The 23,244-nt window shown below is 40.6% G+C and overlaps 1 protein-coding gene across 11 annotated transcripts in view; it reads left to right on the top strand.

Annotated features, from left to right (window-relative positions):
• DMD (dystrophin) overlaps positions 1-23,244 on the top strand; it is a 2,122,534-nt gene that overhangs the window by 613,399 nt on the left and 1,485,891 nt on the right. For all 11 annotated transcript variants that reach the window (XM_075132091.1, XM_048863664.2, XM_048863629.2 and 8 more), the window contains exon 6: positions 9,818-9,990. In XM_075132091.1, coding sequence (XP_074988192.1) covers positions 9,818-9,990 — 173 coding nt within the window. The remainder of the gene's footprint in view (positions 1-9,817; positions 9,991-23,244) is intronic.

Below are 23,244 nucleotides of genomic sequence, written 5' to 3'. Positions count from 1 at the left end.
CACAGTTTTTGTGCTGTGCTCTGCAGGAGTCTCATTCTTTTCCCTCAGGATATTCTGCAAGGAAGAACTGGGTCCCTGGGATTTTCTTTGTTTCTCCAACCAATAACTCTCCTTTCTCTGCAGACAATCTCTGTACCCTCCATGTTGCTCTGATTCTCTTAGCGTACATAATGTGAACTCTTCAGATCAGAGGGAGTTTGCAAACTGATGTAAAGGTTTCAGATGTATTCTTAGTACAATTCCATTGATTTCAGTTGAGTTACACCAGGGGAAACTTGTCCAATAACATACTTAATGTGTTGTTGCATATGTGAGTTGCTCAGATTTGGAACCACTATTTCATTTTCTCTGTTGACTCTGAGAAGATTAGTTTGATTTTCCTTTTCACTCTGGATCGGATCCTCTTTCACTAGTGTCATAGAATACATTCATTGTGAGGATAAACTCATTGTCTATGCTTTGGTTTCCTGGTAGGAACTAAAGATGAACTAGCATCTGTAAATTGCTATCCAATCTTATGCAAAAGCTGTGGTTTCTTGCATCAATGATGTATGGTTTGAACAACTGTTATGCTGCTTCATTTGAAAGTAGCTCTTTAAAATGCACAGAAACATGAGAGATAAATGAAAGAGGATGATTGGGGTGGGGCTTTAAGGTACTAGCAGTCTCCAATCCTGCAAACACTTGTGCATGCACTTAACTTTACATATGTGATAATGCCACTGAATTCAATAGGACTACTCTTGTGTAACACTAAGTATGTGTGTGTGTTTGTAGGATCTGAGCTAAGAGTTCCCATTTTCACAACTTCCTCTCAGCAAATAGGTTTGGCTCTTTCACGTTCTCTCTTCTTTCTCTTCTAAACTGGCCAGAATTTAGTTCTCATTTATTTTCTCTTATCAAAGGGCAGAAGGACAGATGTTATGACAATTTAAAGAAGGACTGGCAGGAAGGCATTAATGTGCAGCAACAGAGCGCTGATGGATAAGAAAACCTTGAGTAAAGCTAGCTTTTAATTTGGGCTGTTCTCCCTTAAAACAAACACACCTGCATAAAGTTGCTGTGAGCCTGGTACTGTCAGGGCAACCTGTGTCCTTTGTAGGACTGGCACAGGAAAAGCAGATGATTAAGAACTCCGTGGAGAAACACTCTGGTTTTTATTGGGCTTTTTTTCAGGTCTCAGGGTGACCTATATGACTGAGAAATATGTTCCTCGTCCTTTATTTTAATATATTTATAACTAGATGGCTATTGTGTTACATTTTTATCAGGACTAAAGGGGGATTTTCAGTCACTTAAGAAAGCAAAGCACGCTGGGGTACATGCAAGTTATAAACAACTAAACAGGCCTTAGTTTTGTGGCAAAGTTGTGTCCCTTGCAGATTATTCTTATAACTAAATATCTGGAAACGTGGCAGTTTGCTATTGAAGAAAATCTCAATTAGAGAGCTAGGATTCCCCAAATTGTCTGCTAACGGTCTATACTGGGATGGTGGGTGTGTTCCCCAATAACTTCTTTTTAATTTATTTGCAATTTAGGGAGTGGAAACTGGAAAGAGCCTCAGAGGTGAAATGCTTGGCTGAAGCACTGTAAACTACTGACAAAATGTGTATATCATGGGTGCTGGCCTTTTAGGGGAGGTAGAGACCAGCCTAGTTGTGGCAGGCTCTGCTGAGGAGAATGAACCAATCCACATCCACCTGAGTTAATTATCTAAGTGGGTGGGTGGCAATTAAATAGCTTAATAGACACCTGGACCTTAGAGGAGAGTTGAGAGAGATCAATCTGGTAGTTAGAATCATGGGGTGTGAGTAGGCTGCTATGGAAGTTCTTAGTCAGAGTCTTCAGGTGAAAGCATAGTCCAGGTAAGTCAGACCAGAGTGAAGAAAGACTTTCAAAGGTACTTCAGTATTATACATAGTATTTCTGTCCTTTCTTGTCTTATTCTATTCTCCAGAGTCTCACTAGAATTTTCTCTCATTTACACTATACTGCTGCAGTGTTTGCTTTTGACTAAAGCTCTTAATGTGTGTGGTTCTGAATCTGTTACAGTATCTCTTTCTTTGAAGTTCCAGTCCTTTCTCAGGTTTCCCCCTTTTCCATGTGATTGTGGTCACAACTCTACTCCTAGTCTCAGGCCCACATTAAGTATTAAAAAAAAAAAAAGTAAAATAACACCTTTTTAATGTCTCAACTATTTCTCTCTGGTAGAGAAAGCCTCTGTCAATAACAAAAAAAAAAAGACTGCATATTATAAACTCTGTGCATTTTTTTTTTAAACTAACTTTAACCAACTTCCAGTTTCAGAGTGACCCCCTTGGCCCCTGCAAAAAAACAAAACAAAACCCCCAACAAGCCTACTTTACAAAGCTTAAACCACAGCAAAAAATCATTATAACTCTTCTGAGAAAACAAATCGTGTTCAGAAAGAGGATCCTTAAAGAGACTCCTGAAGGCAACCCAAAGTCTCTTAGAGTTGTTGGGACTGGGCATGGGCCTGTGTGCATCTCCTTGAACAATTGGATTAATGATCTGTATGCAACAGTACAGAGTTACGTGCACTGCAGCAATTGATATGAAATCCTAACTATTCAATTAAGTCACGAGGAACTACTGGGCAAAGAGTGCTTCCTATTTTGAAGGATTTTGTGTTTTCTTTTAACTGACATCTCTGTCCTCCTACTCCTGAGGCCACCAGGAGTTTCTTCAAGAAATTGAAGATTATGGCTATAGAAAAATATTTCCTGTAGTCTGAAATATGTTCAGGATAGCATTTGAAAATTATTAGAGTACAGTCACTGTTCCAGGTAGTTGGCAGACTGCACTGGACTGAGGGAAAAATGAAAATATTACTTATGAAAGGTTTTAAAAAAATTCTTCTGATGTGCAATTACTTAGCTTGGTGGTCTTCAGCCTACAAATATAGGCCCTGATCTTACAAATTGTGGTACATGTGAGAAGGTCTGTTGGGGCTTCTCACATTTTTAAAGGCAAGAACAAAAGCAACTCATTGCTGGATCATGTTACCACAGTTCTGGGTTTAACTGCATCTCTGCTACCCTACAGCCACTGCCTCTATCATGTGTTCATTCTCACATCCTCTTCCCAGAGGGAGAATTATGTGCAGTATTTGGTTTTGAAGTGTGTGTATGTATGTATATGTGTAAAATATATATAAAATATTATTTAGAGGTTTCAGAGTAGCAGCCGTGTTAATCTCTAAGGTGCCACAAGTACTCCTGTTCTTCTTTTTGCAGATACAGACTAACAAATTTATTAGAGCATAAGCTTTTGTGAGCTACAGCCTACTTCATCGGATGCATAGAATGGAACATATAGTAAGATAGATATACACAGAGAAAGTGGAAGTTGCCATACAAACTGTAAGAGGCTAATTAGTTAAGATGAGCTGTTATCAGCAGGAGAAAAAAACTTTTGTCGTGAAAATCAAGATGGCCCATTTAGACAGCTGACAAGAAGGTGTGAGGATACTTAACTTCGGAAAATAGATTCAATATGTGAAATGACCCAGCCACTCCCAGTCTCTATTCAAACCCAAGTTAATGGTAGCTAGTTTGCATATTAATTCAAGCTCAGCAGTTTCTCATTGGAGTCTGTTTCTGAAGCTTTCCTGTTGAAAAATTGCCACCCTTAAATCTTTTACTGAGTGGCCAGAGAGGTTGAAGTGTTCTCCTACTGGTTTTTGAATGTTACGGTTCCTGATGTCCAATTTGTGTCCATTTATTCTTTTTCTTAGAGACTGTCCAGTTTGGCCAATGTACATGGCAGAGGGCATTGCTGGCACATGATGGCATATATCACATTGGTAGATGTGCAGGTGAACGAGCCCCTGATGGCGTGGCTAATGTGATTAGGTCCTATGATGGTGTCCCTTGAATAAATATGTGGACAGAGTTGGCATCTGGCTTTGTTACAAGGATATGTTCCTGGGTTTGTTTGTGTGTGCATGTGTGTGGGGTGGTGTGTGGTTGCTGGAGAGTATTTGCTTCAGGCTGGGGGGCTGTATATATTTAGAGAGAGAAAGAGATATACGTCTATAATTTGCCAAATCTTTGTTAGAGAAGGGAAATCAAAGAAATGCACCTTGCACTTAGAGCAAAAAGTGGTGAGGTTTGTGATGGCCCTTAATTACTGTGGGCCATCTTGGTGGTGGTATGAGTATATGTAATGAAGGACAGGTAGATTCGTGTGTTTGCATATTGCTGGAACTTGAGCTCATGTCATCTGACAATACAGCCACTATGTGAACCGTAGAGTTGTGTAACCAACCAACCAACCAATTTTTCAGTTTGGTAGCCCAAATCTTCATTTTTAGTTGGTGGTGGATGGATGTGGGGGGGGGGGTTAGTTTGTCTGAAAAACTTTGCCCAGCTTCAGCGGCTTTGAGATATTGAATAGGACTGGAGAGAAAATTGATCCTTATTGGAACTCCACAAGTGGGAGGTCTAGTATGTCAGGTGGAGTTTCCCATCACTGCTTCCAGAAGGATTTAAACAATTTTAGTGCCTTACCCTTGATTCATGTTGCCTCTCTCAGGTGTCCTATGGCTGACAGGGTCAAATGCTACAGAAAGATCTAGGAAGATGAGAATGGAGGTCTGCTACTGACAGCGGGAGATTATTCATCAGTGCCACTAACGTGGGTTTAGTTACATGTGCAGCCCTAAATTCACATTATACTAAATTTAGTATATTCGCTTCTGTTACATGAGCTTTATGTTGACCTTTGTCTAGCTTTTCTTTGAGCTTGGTCAGGAAATGAAATCCCTTCCAAAAACTTCTTATTTTGTTTTTATTGTTGTTCTTACCTCTGATGTCCTCCATAATCTATGACTATATTCAAACACACACAAAATAGCATAACATAGAACCAAAATACTTTTCCTGAATCCTTGTAAATAATGCTTTTCTGAGAGCAGGTTTATTTCCCCTTTTCTGCTGTTTTCCCTCAACTTCCTCTCTCCATGGTTTGTAGTCCCTTTGTGTTATGTTAATCATCTAATTTAAAATCCTCCTTGTAGCCTTATGTCTACAAATGGCCATGAAGAACTATGGTGCTATATAAATAATATTGATATTTGCATTTAGTCATATAAGATTCATCACAGCGATTGAGAGGCAGGGAGGTGGGACTCTTAACCACTTTGCTTCAAATGAATTGGGTGATTTGAAGACTGAGTTATTTCAAATGTCAAGGACTTAATTTTTCTTTTGGGATAGCTTAAACAAACTTTATCATTTTTTCTTGGCCACCTAGATCTTCTCTTGCTGTGACGTATTAAAAAATTATGCAGGTCGCTTTTCCATTAGGCTAATGAAGATAGAGTATATATATCCTCCATATGTTAATGGGATGAAAAATCCCTATAAGTGGTGGTGTGATTCTAAGGAAGATATCGGATTGTAGAATCCTGAATGTAAACAAAATATTATCAAATGCAAGATGTATGTGCTAATATAAACTAGTGAATAAAAATATTAAATTTCCATATTTCTGGATTAATTCAGAGCCCCTGCTCATTTTGCCAGGGATAGTATTGTACAATCATTTTAAAGCTGGAATCCACATGTGCCCAGTTGAAAGGGCATTTTTTTCTGTTTCTTTAGCTTGTGGATTCAAGGGTAAAACAACATGAATCTTTTCATAGAGGTGCAGATCTTCTGACCTGAAGGAGACCAATGTCTTGTCTAGTATTTCTCAAATATACAAATCCACACTGCTGTGGTGCTTGCCCACATTGTGGATGTGACATTGCCCAGGGTACAGTCTGGACTGTTGAACAGCTGTGTCCCCTCAGTTCTCCTAACTGGGGTGCCTTTTACACTGCTTTGCTGTATGAACGTAAACTCCTAGCCAGGGGTCCCCAATGCGGTGCCCGCCCGGCTGCCGAAATGCCGCCGCCGAGTGCAGCCGCCGGAGAACAGGCCACTGAAATGCCACAGAGAAATGTTGCCGTTTCTCGGCGGCATTTTGGCGGCAACGCTTTTTGCCGCTTCTTGGCGGCATTTTGGCGGCGGGGTGTTTGGCGTCCGCCACAGTCTTCTGGGAATAGGAATATGCTATTACCACAGAAAGGTTGGGGACCACTGTCCTAGCCTGTTCAGATACTGCCTCTGACTTGTAAAATAGTTGGGAGTGATTTTGCATGAATGCTCTGCCAGCCATTCATGAACTACATACAGGGCAACACCAGTAAATTATCTGTCCCAGCCTTGTCCCCGAAAAATGGGCATCTTGGACTGCCCAGCACTGTACTGGACAATGCAAGCTTGTGGGAAGTCCATCATTTCATCAAAGGAAAATGCCCCAGCCATGTTATACCAAATGGAGTTTACCACACGCTTCAGTCCAAACACACTTTTTAAGATAAAACAATACTTAAGTTTATTAACTACAGAAAGAAAAAAGAGAGATTTCAAGTGACTAAAAGTAACAAGGCATAAAAGTCAGGATTGGTTATAAAAGTAACAAAAAGATAAATGCTTAACAAGCATTTAAGTGACTTTAAAAGCAAAAGATTTTTCTCATCCTAAGCTTACAGCAGTCTGAACTGACTGAAAAGCCTCCCAGCCAGGACTCATCCCCTGCCCCAGTTCAGTTCTTTAAGAGTTGATGATCTCATGAGTGAGATGAAGGCAGTCAAGTGGTTTTTCTCCTCTCTTTATAATTCAGTTTCTTGTGCTAGAAACTTCATTGCTTAGTCATGGTGAAAAAACTGTCTCTTGTGGATGTCATAAAACAAATTACATTTCATCATCATACCTCCCATCTGCCAGAGAATGGCCACTTAACTAAGTGATAGCCCACTTGACTTTGATATCTGTGTTTGTATCTGAAAAACAGGTTTGGGCCTGCCATTCTAACTTTTGAACATGTTACAGCAGTGTTATACAGTAGAATCTTTACATATGTTGCCACACCGATTTTACCAGAGCAATAATATTCAGCAGATCATGAGTTTTCAAATGATACTTCACAGGGCATACTTTGTACAATATTTATCAGTCTTTTAAAAGTGGTGAACATAATGGTGTAGACTGTCACAGCGATGTGCTAAAAGCTCACAAGATCCTGGTACAGGTATAAATCAGATTAAACTGCACAAGGCTAATTTTTTTTTTTTTGTTTCCATGCACCTTGTGTAACCATTTACAGCAGTGCAGAGTGAGTGAGTGTAAAATGTTGCCATTCTCATTTGATCTACTAGTATAACCAACTATCTAAGCTGCAAGGCCACAGAGAATCTGGCCCAAGGATTTTAGAGATTAGTTTAAACGGACCTCTCAAGATTGTTATATACATATGAGCTCTACTTAATTCCATTAACTTTATTTTAGAATAATCAAAGATAACGTAAGTGGTACCTTTTAATCGCTGGCAAAGTAATGTTAATCAGCAAAAAGAACGCTGCCAGATGTGGTGGGTTAAAATGATTCCATGTGTAAAATCTTGATCAGACAGAAGTCACTGGGAGTTTTGTCACAGTCCGCAAGAGAGCCTGATATTTTGCTTTTGGTGTGTACGTACACTGATACCGAAGTTCACATCTCCCCTTGGTGCCCAAACCAACATCCTACAACACAATGTTCATCGTGAATCGGTTCTCAGTATAAGGACACCTTGAAATACATGTCAGCATCTTGTCAAGCAACAAGAAGAATTTCAAAGTTACAACTTAAACTCACATTTGGCCGTATTACAGAGTTAATCTTGTTTTATTCAGCAGCAGTTTGACTATTACTTAACGTTCAGTCTATCTACCCTTTTGCATGTGGCTGCTTTTGCAACATTTCATCTTTTATGGCAGGGTGAATCTGATGTTCTCTTTGTTGTCAATACAAAATTGCACTTAGTTAACTAAAGGTGTGATGTTTAAATGTATTTAGTTAAACTGGTGCAACTTTGTGTATGGACACTCTTAAATCACTTTAAACTTGGCTTATTTGTCTAGTTTATTACTATAAAATTACAGGACAAGCTAAGCAGTAAAAGATGTTTTAAATTGATGTTGTCATGAGTTTTCACTGGTTTAACTCAGTTACATTTTTCTGTAAACTGTCTGATTAGGGGGAAAAATCCTCATCACATGTGATGTGCACCCCTCGGGCAGTATGTATCCCAGAGGCATGGAAAAATGAGTAGCTTCACTCAGAAATTCATGTTTTCTCTAAGCTCTGTCTATTCCCATTGCATAAAACATGTAAGAACAAATCCTCCCTGTTTGAGTAACAAATCTGGATATGTTTGGTTATCTTATCTGTTACCCCTTTGTCCCTGCTGTCCCTCACATTCACTGGCTCCTTTCTCCAGGTGAAAAAAATATCAGAACCTTATCACAAAAGTTTCCGACCACTAAATAGTGTTTAGTCCTTTTACATTAATTGCACTTTTTTCCTCTAATGCATCTTTTCTAAGTTCACATGCATCGGCATAAACTCCCATAAACAATATATAATATCAGTTGTACAAGTCATTTTACAGAGATGTAGCACATAGAATTTTCTGTTTTAAAATATTTTCAAAAATTTCGACTAACTGATAATTAACTTGGAAAAGAAATATTAAGTTTAAGGGAAATGTGATATCTTGCAGATTGAATCCAGACTGAAGTATGTCAGGGGAAGAATAATAAAATAGCACCTGATGTGTTTATACAGAATTACTGTAGAACTTTTGTGTCTTTAGTTATTTAGCATGTTTATGAAATGCTAACTATTGAATGTCTCTGTTTTTTTTTTTTTTTTTTTTTTACACTCCCCGAAATTGAGGCAGATTCATGTTGGAGGTGACAATGCATGCTAAATGCTTCAAATCTAAAAATTACTCTTCAGTGGCTATTTCTTGATGAAGAGTACAGAATGAAACCATATGTGGATAATTGGACAAGTTATAAATATCCAAATTGGATATTTAGTCCTTTATCCTAGTAGATACTTAATACTGGTTGGAAACATAGTAGAATAGAGACTACATTGGGTTATGCGGTCTTTTAGAGGAGGTTTTTGTTTTTAAATCAAAGTTGGGCACTGCTTAATAGAACTTACTGTTAAGGTAACTAGTAATGAATGTGGGTAGGAAATGCATAAGTGTTCTCAGCTTGAAAAAGTATCAGACTGAGTGTTGTCCTTTTGGGAAGCTCTCAAAATTTTCATTACAGTGAAATAACAGTGGGAGGCCTGGATATCTGTCCCTCTGATTAGAGTGGAACATGGTTAGCAATTCATAATTAATGTACTTAAACTCACTCACTCATGAAAACAAAACCTGTACAAAACTGCTTAAATGGATGTGTTCCGTCTCTCCTGTGTGTGTGTGTGTATATATATATAACCTTTTATATTCTAGTAGAAGGTACTGTTCTGTACCTAGTGGACACACTTAGCTCTCATTTATGCACCTCATTGACTTGCCTACCTTTGTACTTATCCTATCAAGAAAGAAAACGTTGAAGAAAAAAAAAACTCATGTCCAATAAACTCTCTCCCCGGATGATCCCAGGCAAAACATACTCCCAAAATGTACCTTTTATATCAGGTAACTGGACTTGTAGTTGTTGTAGCAGTGAATATATTCAATACACAAGCAAAGAAGACAGGTAAAAACTGGTCCCTTTAGCAAAGTCAGACTTCCCTGCTCCTTTTATACAATGGTGTCAATTATATCTCATTTATTTATGAGACCCCATTCGTTATCACTTCAAGCTAAAGGATAAGAGAATTGGTGCTTATTTGGGTCAGGAAAAGCATTTGCTTTGAATAAATTCAGCCATTGATGAAATTCTGTCTCCTAATACAGGTCAAAGATGTAATGAAAAACATCATGGCTGGGTTGCAACAGACAAATAGTGAAAAGATTTTACTGAGCTGGGTCCGCCAGTCAACTCGCAATTACCCACAGGTCAATGTTATCAATTTCACCAGTAGCTGGTCTGATGGATTGGCTTTCAACGCACTCATCCACAGTCACAGGTAGGAAAACCAGTGTGTATCATTTTAGCAAATAGATTAAAGTTGATTGCAAAACATTGGTTTTAAAATAATGGCTTATTTTGTGTAGAATTAAATTGTTGTTGCGTCAGAGGTACACCTTCAAAATGAACGACCGGTTTCAGAATAGCAGCCATGTTAGTCTGTATTCACAAAAAGAAAAGGAGTACTTGTGGCAACTTAGAGACTAACCAATTTATTTGAGCATAAGCTTTCGTGAGCTACAGTTCACTTCATCGGATGCATTCAGTGGAAAATACAGTGGGGAGATTTATATACACAGAGAACAGGCTCTACGCTACCAGCACTCCCAGCTATCTTCGAGATACCACTGACTTCCTGAGGAAACTACAATCCATTGGTGATCTTCCTGAAAATACCATCCTGGCCACTATGGATGTAGAAGCCCTCTACACTAACATTCCACACAAAGATGGACTACAAGCCGTCAGGAACAGTATCCTCGATAATGTCACGGCAAACCTGGTGGCTGAACTTTGTGACTTTGTCCTCACCCATAACTATTTCACATTTGGGGACAATGTATACCTTCAAATCAGTGGCACTGCCATGGGTACCCGCATGGCCCAACAGTATGCCAACATTTTTATGGCTGGCTTAGAACAATGCTTCCTCAGCTCTCATCCCCTAATGCCCCTACTTGTGCTATATTGATGACATCTTCATCATCTGGACCTATGGAAAAGAAGCCCTTGAGGAATTCCACCATGATTTCAACAATTTCCATCCCACCATCAACCTCAGCCTGGACCAGTCCACACAAGAGATCCACTTCCTGGACACTGGGGTGCTAATAAGCTATGGTCACATAAACACCACCCTATACCGGAAACCTACTGACCGCTATGCCTACCTACATGCCTCCAGCTTTCATCCAGACCACACAACACGATCCATTGTCTACAGCCAAGCGCTACAATACAATTGCATTTGCTCCAACCCCGCAGACAAACGCCTACAAGATCTCGATCAAGCATTCTTACAGCTACAATACCCACCTGCTGAAGTGAAGAAACAAATTGACAGAGCCAGAAGAGTACCCAGAAGTCACCTACTACAGGACAGGCCCAACAAAGAAAGTAACAGAACGCCACTAGCCATCACCTTCAGCCCCCCAACTAAAACCTCTCCAACGCATCAAGGATTTGCAACCTATCCTGAAGGACGACCCATCACTCTCTCAGATCTTGGGAGACAGGCCAGTCCTTGCTTACAGACAGCCCCCCAATCTGAAGCAAATACTCACCAGCAACCACAAACCCCACAACAGAACCACTAACCCAGGAACCTATCCTTGCAACAAAGCCCGTTGCCAACTGTGTCCACATATCTATTCAGGAGACACCATCACAGGGGCTAATCGCATCAGCCACACCATCGGAGGCTCGTTTACCTGCACATCTACCAATGTGATGTATGCCATCATGTGCCAGCAATGCACCTCTGCCATGTACGTTGGTCAAACTGCACAGTCTCTACGTAAAAGGATAAATGGACACAAATCAAACGTCAAGAATTATAACATTCAAAAACCAGTTGGAGAACACTTCAATCTCTCTGGTCACTCGATTACAGACCTAAAAGTGGCAATACTTCAACAAAAAAACTTCAAAAACAGACTCCAACGAGAGACTGCTGATTGGAATTAATTTGCAAACTGGATAGAGACTGGGGGTGGATGGGTCATTACACAAAGTAAAACTATTTTCCCCCCACCCTCAACCCCCCACTGTTCCTCAGATGTTCTTGTCAGCTGCTGGAAATGGCCCACCTTGATTATCACTACAAAAGGTTTCCTCCCCCCCCCCAGCTCTCCTGCTGGTAATAGCTCACCTTACCTGATCACTCTCCTTACAGTGTGTATGATAACACCCATTGTTTCATGTTCTCTATGTATATAAATCTCCCCACTGTATTTTCCACTGAATGCATCCGATGAAGTGAGCTGTAGCTCATGAAAGCTTATGCTCAAAGAAATTGGTTAGTCTAAGGTGCCACAAGTACTCCTGCAAAATGAATGATGCTTTACCTATCGGGAAATGGGGCTATCAGAAGCTACTGTCTGCTTGCCTACATGTGTACTGTCAACTCTGCCGGAATCAACCCCTTGTAATCCTATTGCACACAACAGTCAGGCAAACACAATATAAAACAGCTGTGAAATATTTATTACAGGCAGCCCCCCTCATTCTTCATAGTAAGTGGTGTTCCCCTCCCTTCCCTACCCATTTTCCCTGCATGCGCTTCCCCCTATACTGCAGTCACTATGCTTGGTAAATTTTGGGAAAAGTTGAACTTTCAGTGGTGACAGACAGCCACTGCAGTGTAAATTAATCATCTGCTACTCGGTTAACTTAACAGCTTCCTCCAGACAAGCAAAAACAGTCACAAACTTGGGGCTCATCCTTCTAACATTCCATTTATCAAAGTGAAGTATGAACTTCAAAATCTAAATAAAGGCAATGAAACCTTTACACTGCTCCATATAATACATTCTGTCATGCACATTTTATAGACATGATAGAGTGTAATATAAAGATTGTTTGGCTATTTTCTTGATATCATCTTTAGAACTCATTTGTGCCTTTGCCATCCCATAAATGTGGCGAGCGCAGATTCATACCGAAAAAATCTTTACACTGGCCCCCCTGGGTATTCTGTGCACACGCTCTCTCACATGGACATATTATTGTATCTTAAAATCATTGGTTAGCTTTTGTACAGTATCGGGACACTTTTCAGTGGAAGTTACTATAAGAAGGCTACATGATTATTTGAGTGAGGGAAATGATGTGGGTTTTTTTTTTTTTTTTAATTTCTAAAACACCAGCTATCTGAGGATCTCCAAGAAACTTATATTGAAGGCTTACTTAAGTTTCGCAACTCCCCTGTATTGTGAAAGGGAAATGAGTATACCAAGATAAATGCTTACCCAATATTAAACATGAAGTTTTGGAAGAAGGACTTGCTTCTCTAGCCTCCCACCACACCCTATACTCCCTATAATTTTTTACTCCCTATAATTAGACTCTAAGAAGTTATAAATTAAAGTGATATTAACAAGTTTGTAATGAAACTTTTAGGAAGTTACAGTTCTATTTTTTTTACATTGACATGCTGTAGTTTGCAATATAATTGTGACATTTTCCTATCCCGTGAATTTCAACTTTACTGAACTGCAAATGATTATACGCATCCAGTGGTCCACATGCCCACTGCAGAAGAGAATGGACTTTTGTTCCAGTCTATGGGCTGGAGGAGCAGCTGGAGTGAGTGGGCAGAAAGGCTGTGTGGTCGTACAGCACGCTGGCCCTAGTTGTGTGGGGAGCTCTGTGCTGAAAGAGCATGATGAAGTGGTTGGGCTCTATATAGAGTTTATTTCACCCCAAAATTCACTCTACCTATCTTCATAAAGCCCAGCCACATCTGGAACTAGCACAAACAAAAGACATTATCAGCAAGACAGTTAACTATTTCTCCCCCCCCCCCGACTTAATTAAAAAAAGCTTTTTAGAGGACTAGATCTCTCACCTGCTCTTGAACACTAGGGGGATGGGGGGAAATGAGACACGCACTAAGTTGCCCCAATTATATTTGGAGAGGAGCCAGGGTCTAGAACTCAGGATGGAGTTCTTTGGCCCCTGGACTGTGTTGCTTCTGTAATAAATTCTTGGTGTGATCATTTTATTTTAAAGCTAAATTGTAGGTTGCTTTAAAAGTGGTAAGGGCTGGAAGAAATGTTAATGTTGAAATGGTGCTCTGCCCGCTATCGGGACAGGACGGGTGAGTTGTCATGTCACCCATTAATAGCCAACTCTGTGCTCTTGCATAATAACAGCAGGCGTTAGCTGAGAGCTTTGTTAGATAGGGTTTTTAATTATACACCTAGCAGCATCAGCACAGTATGACTTAACTTGTTTAGGCACTTGAGGCAGGCAATAAGGAGAGGGCAGTGAACCTTAGGCCTTGTCTATGAGAAGTTAGCACCCTCTAGCAACCAACACAATCCAGCATTAATCTGACTGAACTGCTGCAGAAGTGTAGGCACAGTCATCACTGCCATAAGTCTGCAGACCTGATGTGTGTTCCTTTGTTTTGAAATAAAACTACAAATCTTTAAACAGGCAAATGTGGGAAAATGGCAGAGAAGCACCAGAGGAAAATCTGGAAGTCTGGCAGTGAGAGGAAAGGATGGTGGGAGATATTCCAATAACTTGTTTTAGAAGATTTTCTTCCTATTTCTATTATAAAACTGAAGAGTGTTGCTACCAATTTCTTTCTAGGGGGAAGTTCACCAACATCAGGCTCGTCATCTATGCCTGCCTTTGACACTGGCTTTGGACAAACTGTACTATTCACCGCCTTAGACAATAACTACTATTCTTTCTAGCCATTTTATCTCTAAATGTTGTCTTTCTGGTTATCGCTTACAGTCGCTCTTACCCGTTCCTTTGAAATCAAATATGAAATGAAAGCAACAGAGCAATTATACTGGCTCAAATATAGGAATGAAACTGCTTGATAGACATCAAAACCCACACCTTATTGAGGGTCTGATTTTTTTTTTAGTCCCACTGAAGACACCGGCAAAACTGTCTGTCTCAGATACCAAGGTAATTTGGGCCATATAAGTATCTGAGCACCTCCCGATCTTTTTAATGTATTCATGTCCAAAACACCCATGTGGTGTAGGGAAATTCCATTATTCCTATTTTACAGATCAGGGACTCAGGCAGAGTGAGTTGAAGTTATTAGATACACATCACACGGGAAGTCTGGGGCATCAGATTGAGTGACTCCCATTGATTTCACTGACACAGGATTAGGCCCTGACACTGGGTTAAAGCCTCACAACTAAGGTCTGCAGAAGGTAACTAGTGTCCAGTAAATACAACTAGTTGTGTGAGTGAGAGCAGCACCACAATCTTCACATTATGGAGACAAATAATTCCATGTTATGGAATTTCTTTTTTCTTCAAGGAAAAAATAGATATTACAGAAATACTGGTCCTGATTCTCCACTGCATTTCTTGAGTTTTACAGTGATGTAAAACTGTTTACTTTAATTTCAGTAGAGTCACACTGGCATAAAACAGGGATAACACAAAGATGAATCCGTTCCACTGCATTAGGAGAACATGAAGGTCCTATTAGATATTCAAAAGTCAGGAAATAACAAATGTAAACTTGCATGAACAACTTTGTACATTACAAAAAGAAAAGGAGTACTTGTGACACCTTAGAGACTAACCAATTTATTTGAGCATGAGCTTTCGTGAGCTACAGCTCACTTCATCGGATGCATACCGTGGAAACTGCAGCAGACTTTATATATACACAGAGCCTATAGCCAGCAGGACAGTGGGGTGGGAGGAGGTATTGTTTCATATTCTCTGTGTATATATAAAGTCTGCTGCAGTTTCCACGGTATGCATCCGATGAAGTGAGCTGTAGCTCACGAAAGCTCATGCTCAAATAAATTGGTTAGTCTCTAAGGTGCCACAAGTACTCCTTTTCTTTTTGCGAATACAGACTAACACGGCTGTTACTCTGAAACCTATCTTTGTACATTACATTATGCCTATACATCCTGCAAGGACTTATGTGCTTTTTAAGTTGTATGCACTGTGAATAGCTCCACTGAAGTTCGGGAATAGTACTTAGTGTGTAAAGTTAAGCACATGTATAAGTCTTTGCAGGATCAGTATTTTTATGTAATTTTTTTCTTTTCCAACTTTTTATTCACTCTTCAAATCCTTTTTATTCTGGGAAAGAAACAGGTGCTGCTATTAATGCAAGTACCCGTGAGCATGGTTTTGATGGTTTTATTGTATGGAAACCGTGGAGGTGGCAAGGGTGTTCTGGAAGTTGAATACCAGAGTACAACAGCTCTAGTTGCCATAAAATAATCTGGCAATAGTATCAAATGAAGAAAGTGACTGTACCAGTCATATTTATTTGTTGATTTTACTACTGTACAATAAGAACACCTAGCCCTTTACAACCCTTTAAAAATACGCTAATTAAATGGAAAGACCTGTCAATTATCCAAAGATCAAATTCAGCATTTGCCCCACATCAAATTTGAACATACACCTGCTTGCAATTGATACTGCTGTCCTGCCCAGCAAGGAGGGAACTGAGAGATCACAGGTTCAAACACTATCTCTTGGCCTCACACTAGACTACTGTGGGGGCGACCATCCACTGGGTTCTCAGGTGGTTTAGCCTCCGGAACCTGAATGGAGTCCAGCCATTGCCCCTGTCTTTGGAGTCTTAAGCACATTTCAGGGTCCAGATCCTCTGTCTACCACCCCATCCTGAGAGCTGAAACCTACTGTTCTGCTGCCTATGCTCAGTGCTGACTCTTCAGACCCACATATAGTTTTAGAATACAAGCTTCCAGACTCCCATTGAAAGGTATGGTTTATCACTTCAATGAGTCATCTAGTAGTTGTAAAGCAAAGAACAGACTGATGATTTGCACATATTTTATCACTATTGCTCTTTGACTCAATCACATTAAACCAGTAGAGAATACAGGTAATTTAGAACACAACTGTCATAAATATAAAGGGAAGGGTAAACCCCTTTGAAATCCCTCCTGGCCAGGGGAAAGCTCCTCTCACCTGTAAAGGGTTAAGAAGCTAAAGGTAACCTCGCTGGCACCTGACCAAAATGACCAATGAGGAGACAAGATACTTTCAAAAGCTGGGAGGAGGGAGAGAAACAAAGGGTCTGTGTGTCTGTCTATATGCTGGTTTCTGCTGGGGATAGACCAAGAATGGAGTCTTAGAACTTTTAGTAAGTAATCTAGCTAGGTATGTGTTAGATTATGATCTCTTTAAATGGCTGAGAAAAGAATTGTGCTGAATAGAATAACTATTTCTGTCTGTGTATCTTTTTTGTAACTTAAGGTTTTGCCTAGAGGGGTTCTCTGTTTTTGAATCGAAGTACCCTGTAAGGTATCTACCATCCTGATTTTACCGGGGGGATTTCTTTATTTCTGTTTACTTCTATTTTTATGAAAAGTCTTCTTGTAAGAAAACTGAAGCTTTTTCATTGTTCTTAAGATCCAAGGGTCTGGGTCTGTAGTCACCTAGGCAAATTGGTGAGGCTTTTTACCAAACCTTGTCCAGGAAGTGGGGTGCAAGGTTTTGGGAAGTATTTTGGGGGGAAAGACGCGTCCAAACAGCTCTTCCCCAGTAACCAGTATTTGTTTGGTGGTGGTAGCGGCCAATCCAAGGACAAAGGGTGGAATATTTTGTACCTTGGGGAAGTTTTGACCTAAGCTGGTAAAGATAAGCTTAGGAGGTTTTTCATGCAGGTCCCCACATCTGTACCCTAGAGTTCAGAGTGGGGGAGGAACCTTGACAACAACAAATATCCTAAAGGCAATGCCCCTCACTAGCTCACCCTTCTCTTTGGAGTTCATCTTTGTTTAGGAAGGTAGGTGGCATCCCTTGTCTCACTGGCTTGTAGGTGCTGTGTTCTCCCTCCTCTTGAGCTGGAGAACAATGGCCGCAAAACCTTTTTTAAAACCTTCAGGTGACTCCCCTATCAGCCCCAATATGTGATGAGACCCCTACCAGATGACTTTGTTGCCAAAGTGACTTCCTTCCCCCCCCGACTCCCGAGTTGAGACTTGAAAAACTGGTTGCCCTAGGCTGCAATCATCTTTGCCATCTGGATGGGCAATAGTCAAAATCTAATGGCCCTGTATTGTTTGTCCTGTGCCAGGGTCTCTCTGAAATTGTAGTTCAAGATAGAGGATAGAGACCAGCCTTACAATTAAAATGAAGTTTGCAGTCTGATACAGACACACATGGAATTCATAATCTCACACAGAATTCATACATTGTGCAGATTTCCAAAATCATTCCATAAGGAAATAAAGGTGTCCTCGGTGGGGATGATGGTGATGCGTCATCTATCCTTAGAAAGCAAATGTATGTGATTGATCAATATCTGTAGGATTAGCTAAAGGCTATTTAAGAAATGAGAGATTCCAGTTCAGATGCTAGAAGGTGGGGCAGACTAATAGGAAAGGCAAGATCCCTGCGTGAAGAGTCCCCCTATACCAGTCAATTCTTCTTTAGTAATTGGGTAGCATTGACGCTCACCAAGTATTCAAGGGGCAGCTAAAATAGTTCATTTTTTCTGTCTCTGATGCGGTGTACCAACCCCGCATTGGTGAGGCAAGAGTTAAAGAGTTGCTCTGGATCTAAGAGGCCCTAGGCTGCAATCATCTTTGCCATCTGATACTTTCTAAGGATAGATAACGCATCACCATCATCCCCACCGCGGACACCTTTACTTCCTTATGGAATGATTTTGGAAATCTGCACAATGTATGAATTCCGTGTGAGATTATGAATTCCATGTGTGTCTGTATCAGACTGCAAACTTCATTTTAATTGGAAGACTGGTGTCTATCCTCTATCTTGAACTAGAATTCTAGAGAGATGCTGGCACAGGACAAACAATACAGGGCCATTAGATTTTGACTATTGCCTCTGCTGGGCATGCTCCCAGTGGAGGGAGCATTTAAAAGGGAGTGACTCAGCTTAGTCTGAGCTGACCACGGAAGAGAGCAGTCAGCTGCAGCAGCCTTCCACCGAGAAACCACCAGCAGCCTTATAGCCAAACAACTGGAAGCCTGTCGACCGCATGATGACTTACTTGCCATTGCCAGAGGAGGAGACTTTAGGGACAGATCAGCAGGAAACACAGGCAGGATCACAATTCCAGCCCAAGATGGTGCCAAAGGCACTGGAACAAGGGTAGGAAGTGACCCAGGGAGTGTGTTTAGGGGTATCATGCCCCTGGCCCTGTAAAAGGTCCACTGCTTCAAGCTGGGTTGGAACCTGGGATTCCTCCCCCTTACCCCAAAACCAGTGATCGACACAACCTGGAGCAATTCCTGCTAGGCAAAGTGGCCTTTAGACTCCTGGAGTGAGTGATGCTACCCCAAACCATAACTGACCCTTGGTGTTATGCCCTGGACTTGGAGCATCTCCATTGGGCGATACTGCTGATACAGAGCACACAGTCAATCCCCTGACACACTCACAACCACCCTCATTCAATATTCTGAAGGACCAATGTAGCAACTGTCAAAAGAAAAACATTCTTAGGGTGGTCTATCAGCACTGCAGTTTGCTCTAGGTGCAGATGAGCTGTCAGAGGGATGTTGGATCTCGACCATTGTTCCCTCTATTATTTTTGTACATTCTGTGTGTGGAATAACAGGTTTACAGAGTATAACACTTATGAGTGCAGCCTCTTCATTCTCCCCATACACATGGACTTGTGTCCATTCTCTTCCATTTCTGATCTCTTCCCTGAAATTCAGTCCAGCTATTGTCATTCACTCTCCATTCCCATTTGACCCTTCATTTGTCTCATTCACCTTCTCCCATCCCTGCATCTTATTCAATATTCCCCATCCCATTGTCTTTCTCCCTAATACCTTATTCCATTTCTCTCTCTCTCTCACCCCATCAGGCCCATCCTGGGTTTTTTTTTCTTCTCCACCACTGGTTTATCCCATTCTTTCTCTCCCTAACATGCTCTCTGCCACCCCTCTCTTTTCCCATCCCCTCTCTCCTGGCTTTTCCTTTCCCTTTCTCTCCCTACTTCTCCACTGGACCTATCCCCTTCTCTGTTTCTCTTTCAGAGCCCATTAGTAAACAAGCATCTGTGGCCCAGACGTTCAAAAAAGTGAATGTTCTCTTCTGTATAGGGAATAATGTTCAGTGGAAGCACATACTGCATATGCTGAATCCATTCATGTGGAAAATTACCTAGTGTGTAAGCATGCAATCATATCTTCGTAGTGCCTGATTCCAGAGATTATGCAGTCTGCTGCAATCTGGCAGTTAAACATGCCATTTTTCACTTCAAGTGATAGGGGCTCCTGCTTTTTCCGGTAGAAGGTTGTCTTTGGTTCAAGCTGTACCATTGACTGTACTGACTGATTGCATATTCAGGCATGGATTCTTTACACATACATAAGGCCCCACCAAATTCACGGTGCATTTTGGTCAATTTCACGGTCATAGGATTTTTAAAATCCTAAATTTCATTAATTCAGATATTTAAATCTGAAGCTTCAGTCTTGTACTTGTAGGGATCCTGACACACGAGGGGACAGTGTGTGTGTGGTGGGGGGGGGGGAGGGGTGTCACAAGGTTATATTAGGGCAGTTGTGTATTGCCACCCTTACTTCTGTGTGCTGCTGGTGGTGGCGCTGCCTTCAGAGCTAGGCGGCCAGAGAGCAACAGCTGCTGGCCAGGAGCCCAGCTCGGAAGGCAGCGCCGCTGCCAGCAGAAATGGCGCAGAAGTAAGGATGGCCTGGTATAGTATTGCTACCCTTACTTCTGTACTGTTGCCTTCAGAGCGGAGCCCTTGGCCAGCAGCCACCACTGTCCCGACACCCAGCTCTGAAGGCAGTGCAGAAGTAAGGGTGGCAATATCACAATGCTCCAAAATAACCTTGCAATGCTGCTGCAACCCCCTTTTGGGTCGGGACCCCCCGTTTGAGAAATGCGGGTCTCCCCTGTGAAGTCTGTATAGTATAGGGTAAGAGTACACCAAAGACCAGTTTTCACAGTGTGTGACATGTTTTTCATGGCCATGAATTTGGTAGGGCCCTGTGCATACATATGTGCACAAGCTTTTCCTGCCTGAAAACTGCTGAGTACCCACAGCTCCCATTGACTGGAATTTTGAGTACTCCACTTTGCTGAAAATCAAGTACTAACCATTCAGCAAACCATGAACCTGCTGTGATTTTCCTTATATTAATGTGAATGAACAATCATCACGTGAAAATGCCCTTTGATGCCTGTTCCTTGGACATGAATTAGAGGTGATAAGGAGAGAGGCTGAGTGAATGATGGAAACATAGCTTGGTGATTAACTTAAACAGAGTGACCAATGTGAGTCTAGTTTTTTTTTTTTTTTGGCAAACTACTTGTACTGCTCCAATCCTATCCTTTGCACAAAAGTGGAGAAACAACAAGCAAAGAAAAAGAAGACATCCCGTAATACCCAACATAGTTCAGAAACTTTAACCTTTGGAATTTTTACTACAAACTTTCATATAAATTCCCATTGACATTAATGGGAATTAGGCATACATATTGTTTCTGAAGTGCCACATTTTAAAACTCCGTCTTCTTTCACTTGCATCTCATAATATTATTTTTATGGAACAGTATTAAGAATGGTTTTCTGAATACAATAGTAATCCATTAAGAACATTTTACTGTCTGCTTAGTTCTATAGCACATGCAAAGCAGCCTATTCTATTTCTACCAATATTTTTTCCCTTTAAAAGCATCATCCTTTTTTTCTTGTTCCGAAGAAATATTTTCTAAAACATACTACAGGATCTTGTTTTGTATTCCACCAGAGCGGAGATGTTCAGCTGAGTTTTCATATTTTTAAATTGTAATTCAACAAATAGATTTAGCATTCTACACATCAGAAAACATCACATACAGTATGCAGAAAGGTTTTAGAAATACCATTTTACTGTGATTTCAATTATAATATTTTTTGAAAAGTTATTTTTGGTGACTCCCAGTAGATCTGGCAAATCAGTTTGAAATGATTAGACATAACTTTTAAAATATACATAAGTATACATTACACAGTATACACTTGCTGTGTAATAATGAGTGCATTATTGATTTATACTTTCAGCATTTTTCAGGCTGAGCCCCACTTTCTGTTACATGATCATTGGGCAACAGTTGTGTCCATATACTTCGTTAGTTTATTTCTCTAAATACAAAGGAAGTGGAAATGTGCTTCACTGGTTACAGCAGAAGATTGGGGAGGACTCCTGAGTTCTATTCTTGCTTTTGCAGTGCCACTAACGTGCCATATCATTTCAAGCTAGTCATGCCTTTTGAGGCCTTATGCTTCACCCATTACCCCAGCATTTGATGCCTTTCTCTGTGCCTCATTTCACTTACCTGTTGAATGTGTAAATACTTATCTCAAACAGATAATTTAGCCTAGCAATATTATTTGTAAAACTCCATTGAGATCCTTGCATGAGAGGTTTAGGGGTTTATTTTAGTGGCTGGATAGTTATCCATTCCTCAGTGTTCTGAGTCCTAGCACAGATCCTTCTGTAATGTCCTTTATACCCTTATCTCTATTCTGTTTATAAAAGTCTGATATCTTAGGGACCTTCCACATTTTATTCTTTCATAGACCCACCAACCACTTCTGCCCCCAGTATCTGAAGCAACAACAGGAAAGGTGAAAAAGTAAGGAGTTAAAGTACCCTTGCAAAATTGTCATGAAAATATATCAGCCCTGGCACAAATTCTACTTGTCCACCTTCTGCTATGCTTGATTATAAAATAACTACATTTCTTAATAATTTAAAAAATTTAGTGCTCTTTGAGAATTTGGTGAAGCTATCGCTTATCTGACAGCCATGTTATGCAGCTTATCTAATGTTTTCCCTGCCAATTAGAACTTTTAAAAGATTCAGAGAGCCGTGTGGTACGTAACCGAATGAGATTGGTGGGTAGGAATATTGACTCCCTCTTGCTGGAGTTGGAAGAAGTGAGACACCTCTATGAGCAGCTGAATGCCCACATATAGTACATCCAGAGGCTACTGTGCTCAGTGGAGTGGCGATTCCTGACCGACTCTCCAGTCCCTCATATGATTTCTTCCTTTCCTCCTCCTTTTTTTTTTTTTAAATTGCATTGTTACCCTGCTTTGTGCTCAGCAGATATTTCTCATACCCTATTTTCTGGTTATTTTAAAGAGGCTTTTTGGAGTAGAGATCCCGAGGTGTATAATCTCCTTTTCTCTACTGACACTTTGTCTGCACTTAACAGACTATTGCACAGTTGCTCTTCTTTGACTCCTGAGAGACAGAGAGATATGCTGGTAGTTTATTTTCAGGGTACATATCCTTGTGTAGCATTGGCAAGTATGTTATCCTAGAGCGTAGGTTTCCTGCATAGAAAGCTAAAATCAAAATGATATTCTCTGAACAAAATGGTTTGTTGATGTCAAACACAGCAGGAGTCAACCATGCTGAAGAGGCACAATCTGCTTCGACATACAAGTTAACAGTAAATATAAGGGTTTTGATGGTTGTCATTGTCCTAGGATCCCTTTCCTCAACCCTTAAGGTTCAAGGCTACAGACTAGTCTGGTTGCTCAGTAATGTGTTCC

This window comes from Caretta caretta, chromosome 1 (assembly GCF_965140235.1).
Source record: "Caretta caretta isolate rCarCar2 chromosome 1, rCarCar1.hap1, whole genome shotgun sequence".
In the NCBI taxonomy this organism is placed as follows: domain Eukaryota; kingdom Metazoa; phylum Chordata; order Testudines; family Cheloniidae; genus Caretta; species Caretta caretta.
The sequence above is the reverse complement of the archived record's forward strand: the minus strand, read 5'-3'. Positions and strand labels throughout refer to the sequence as shown.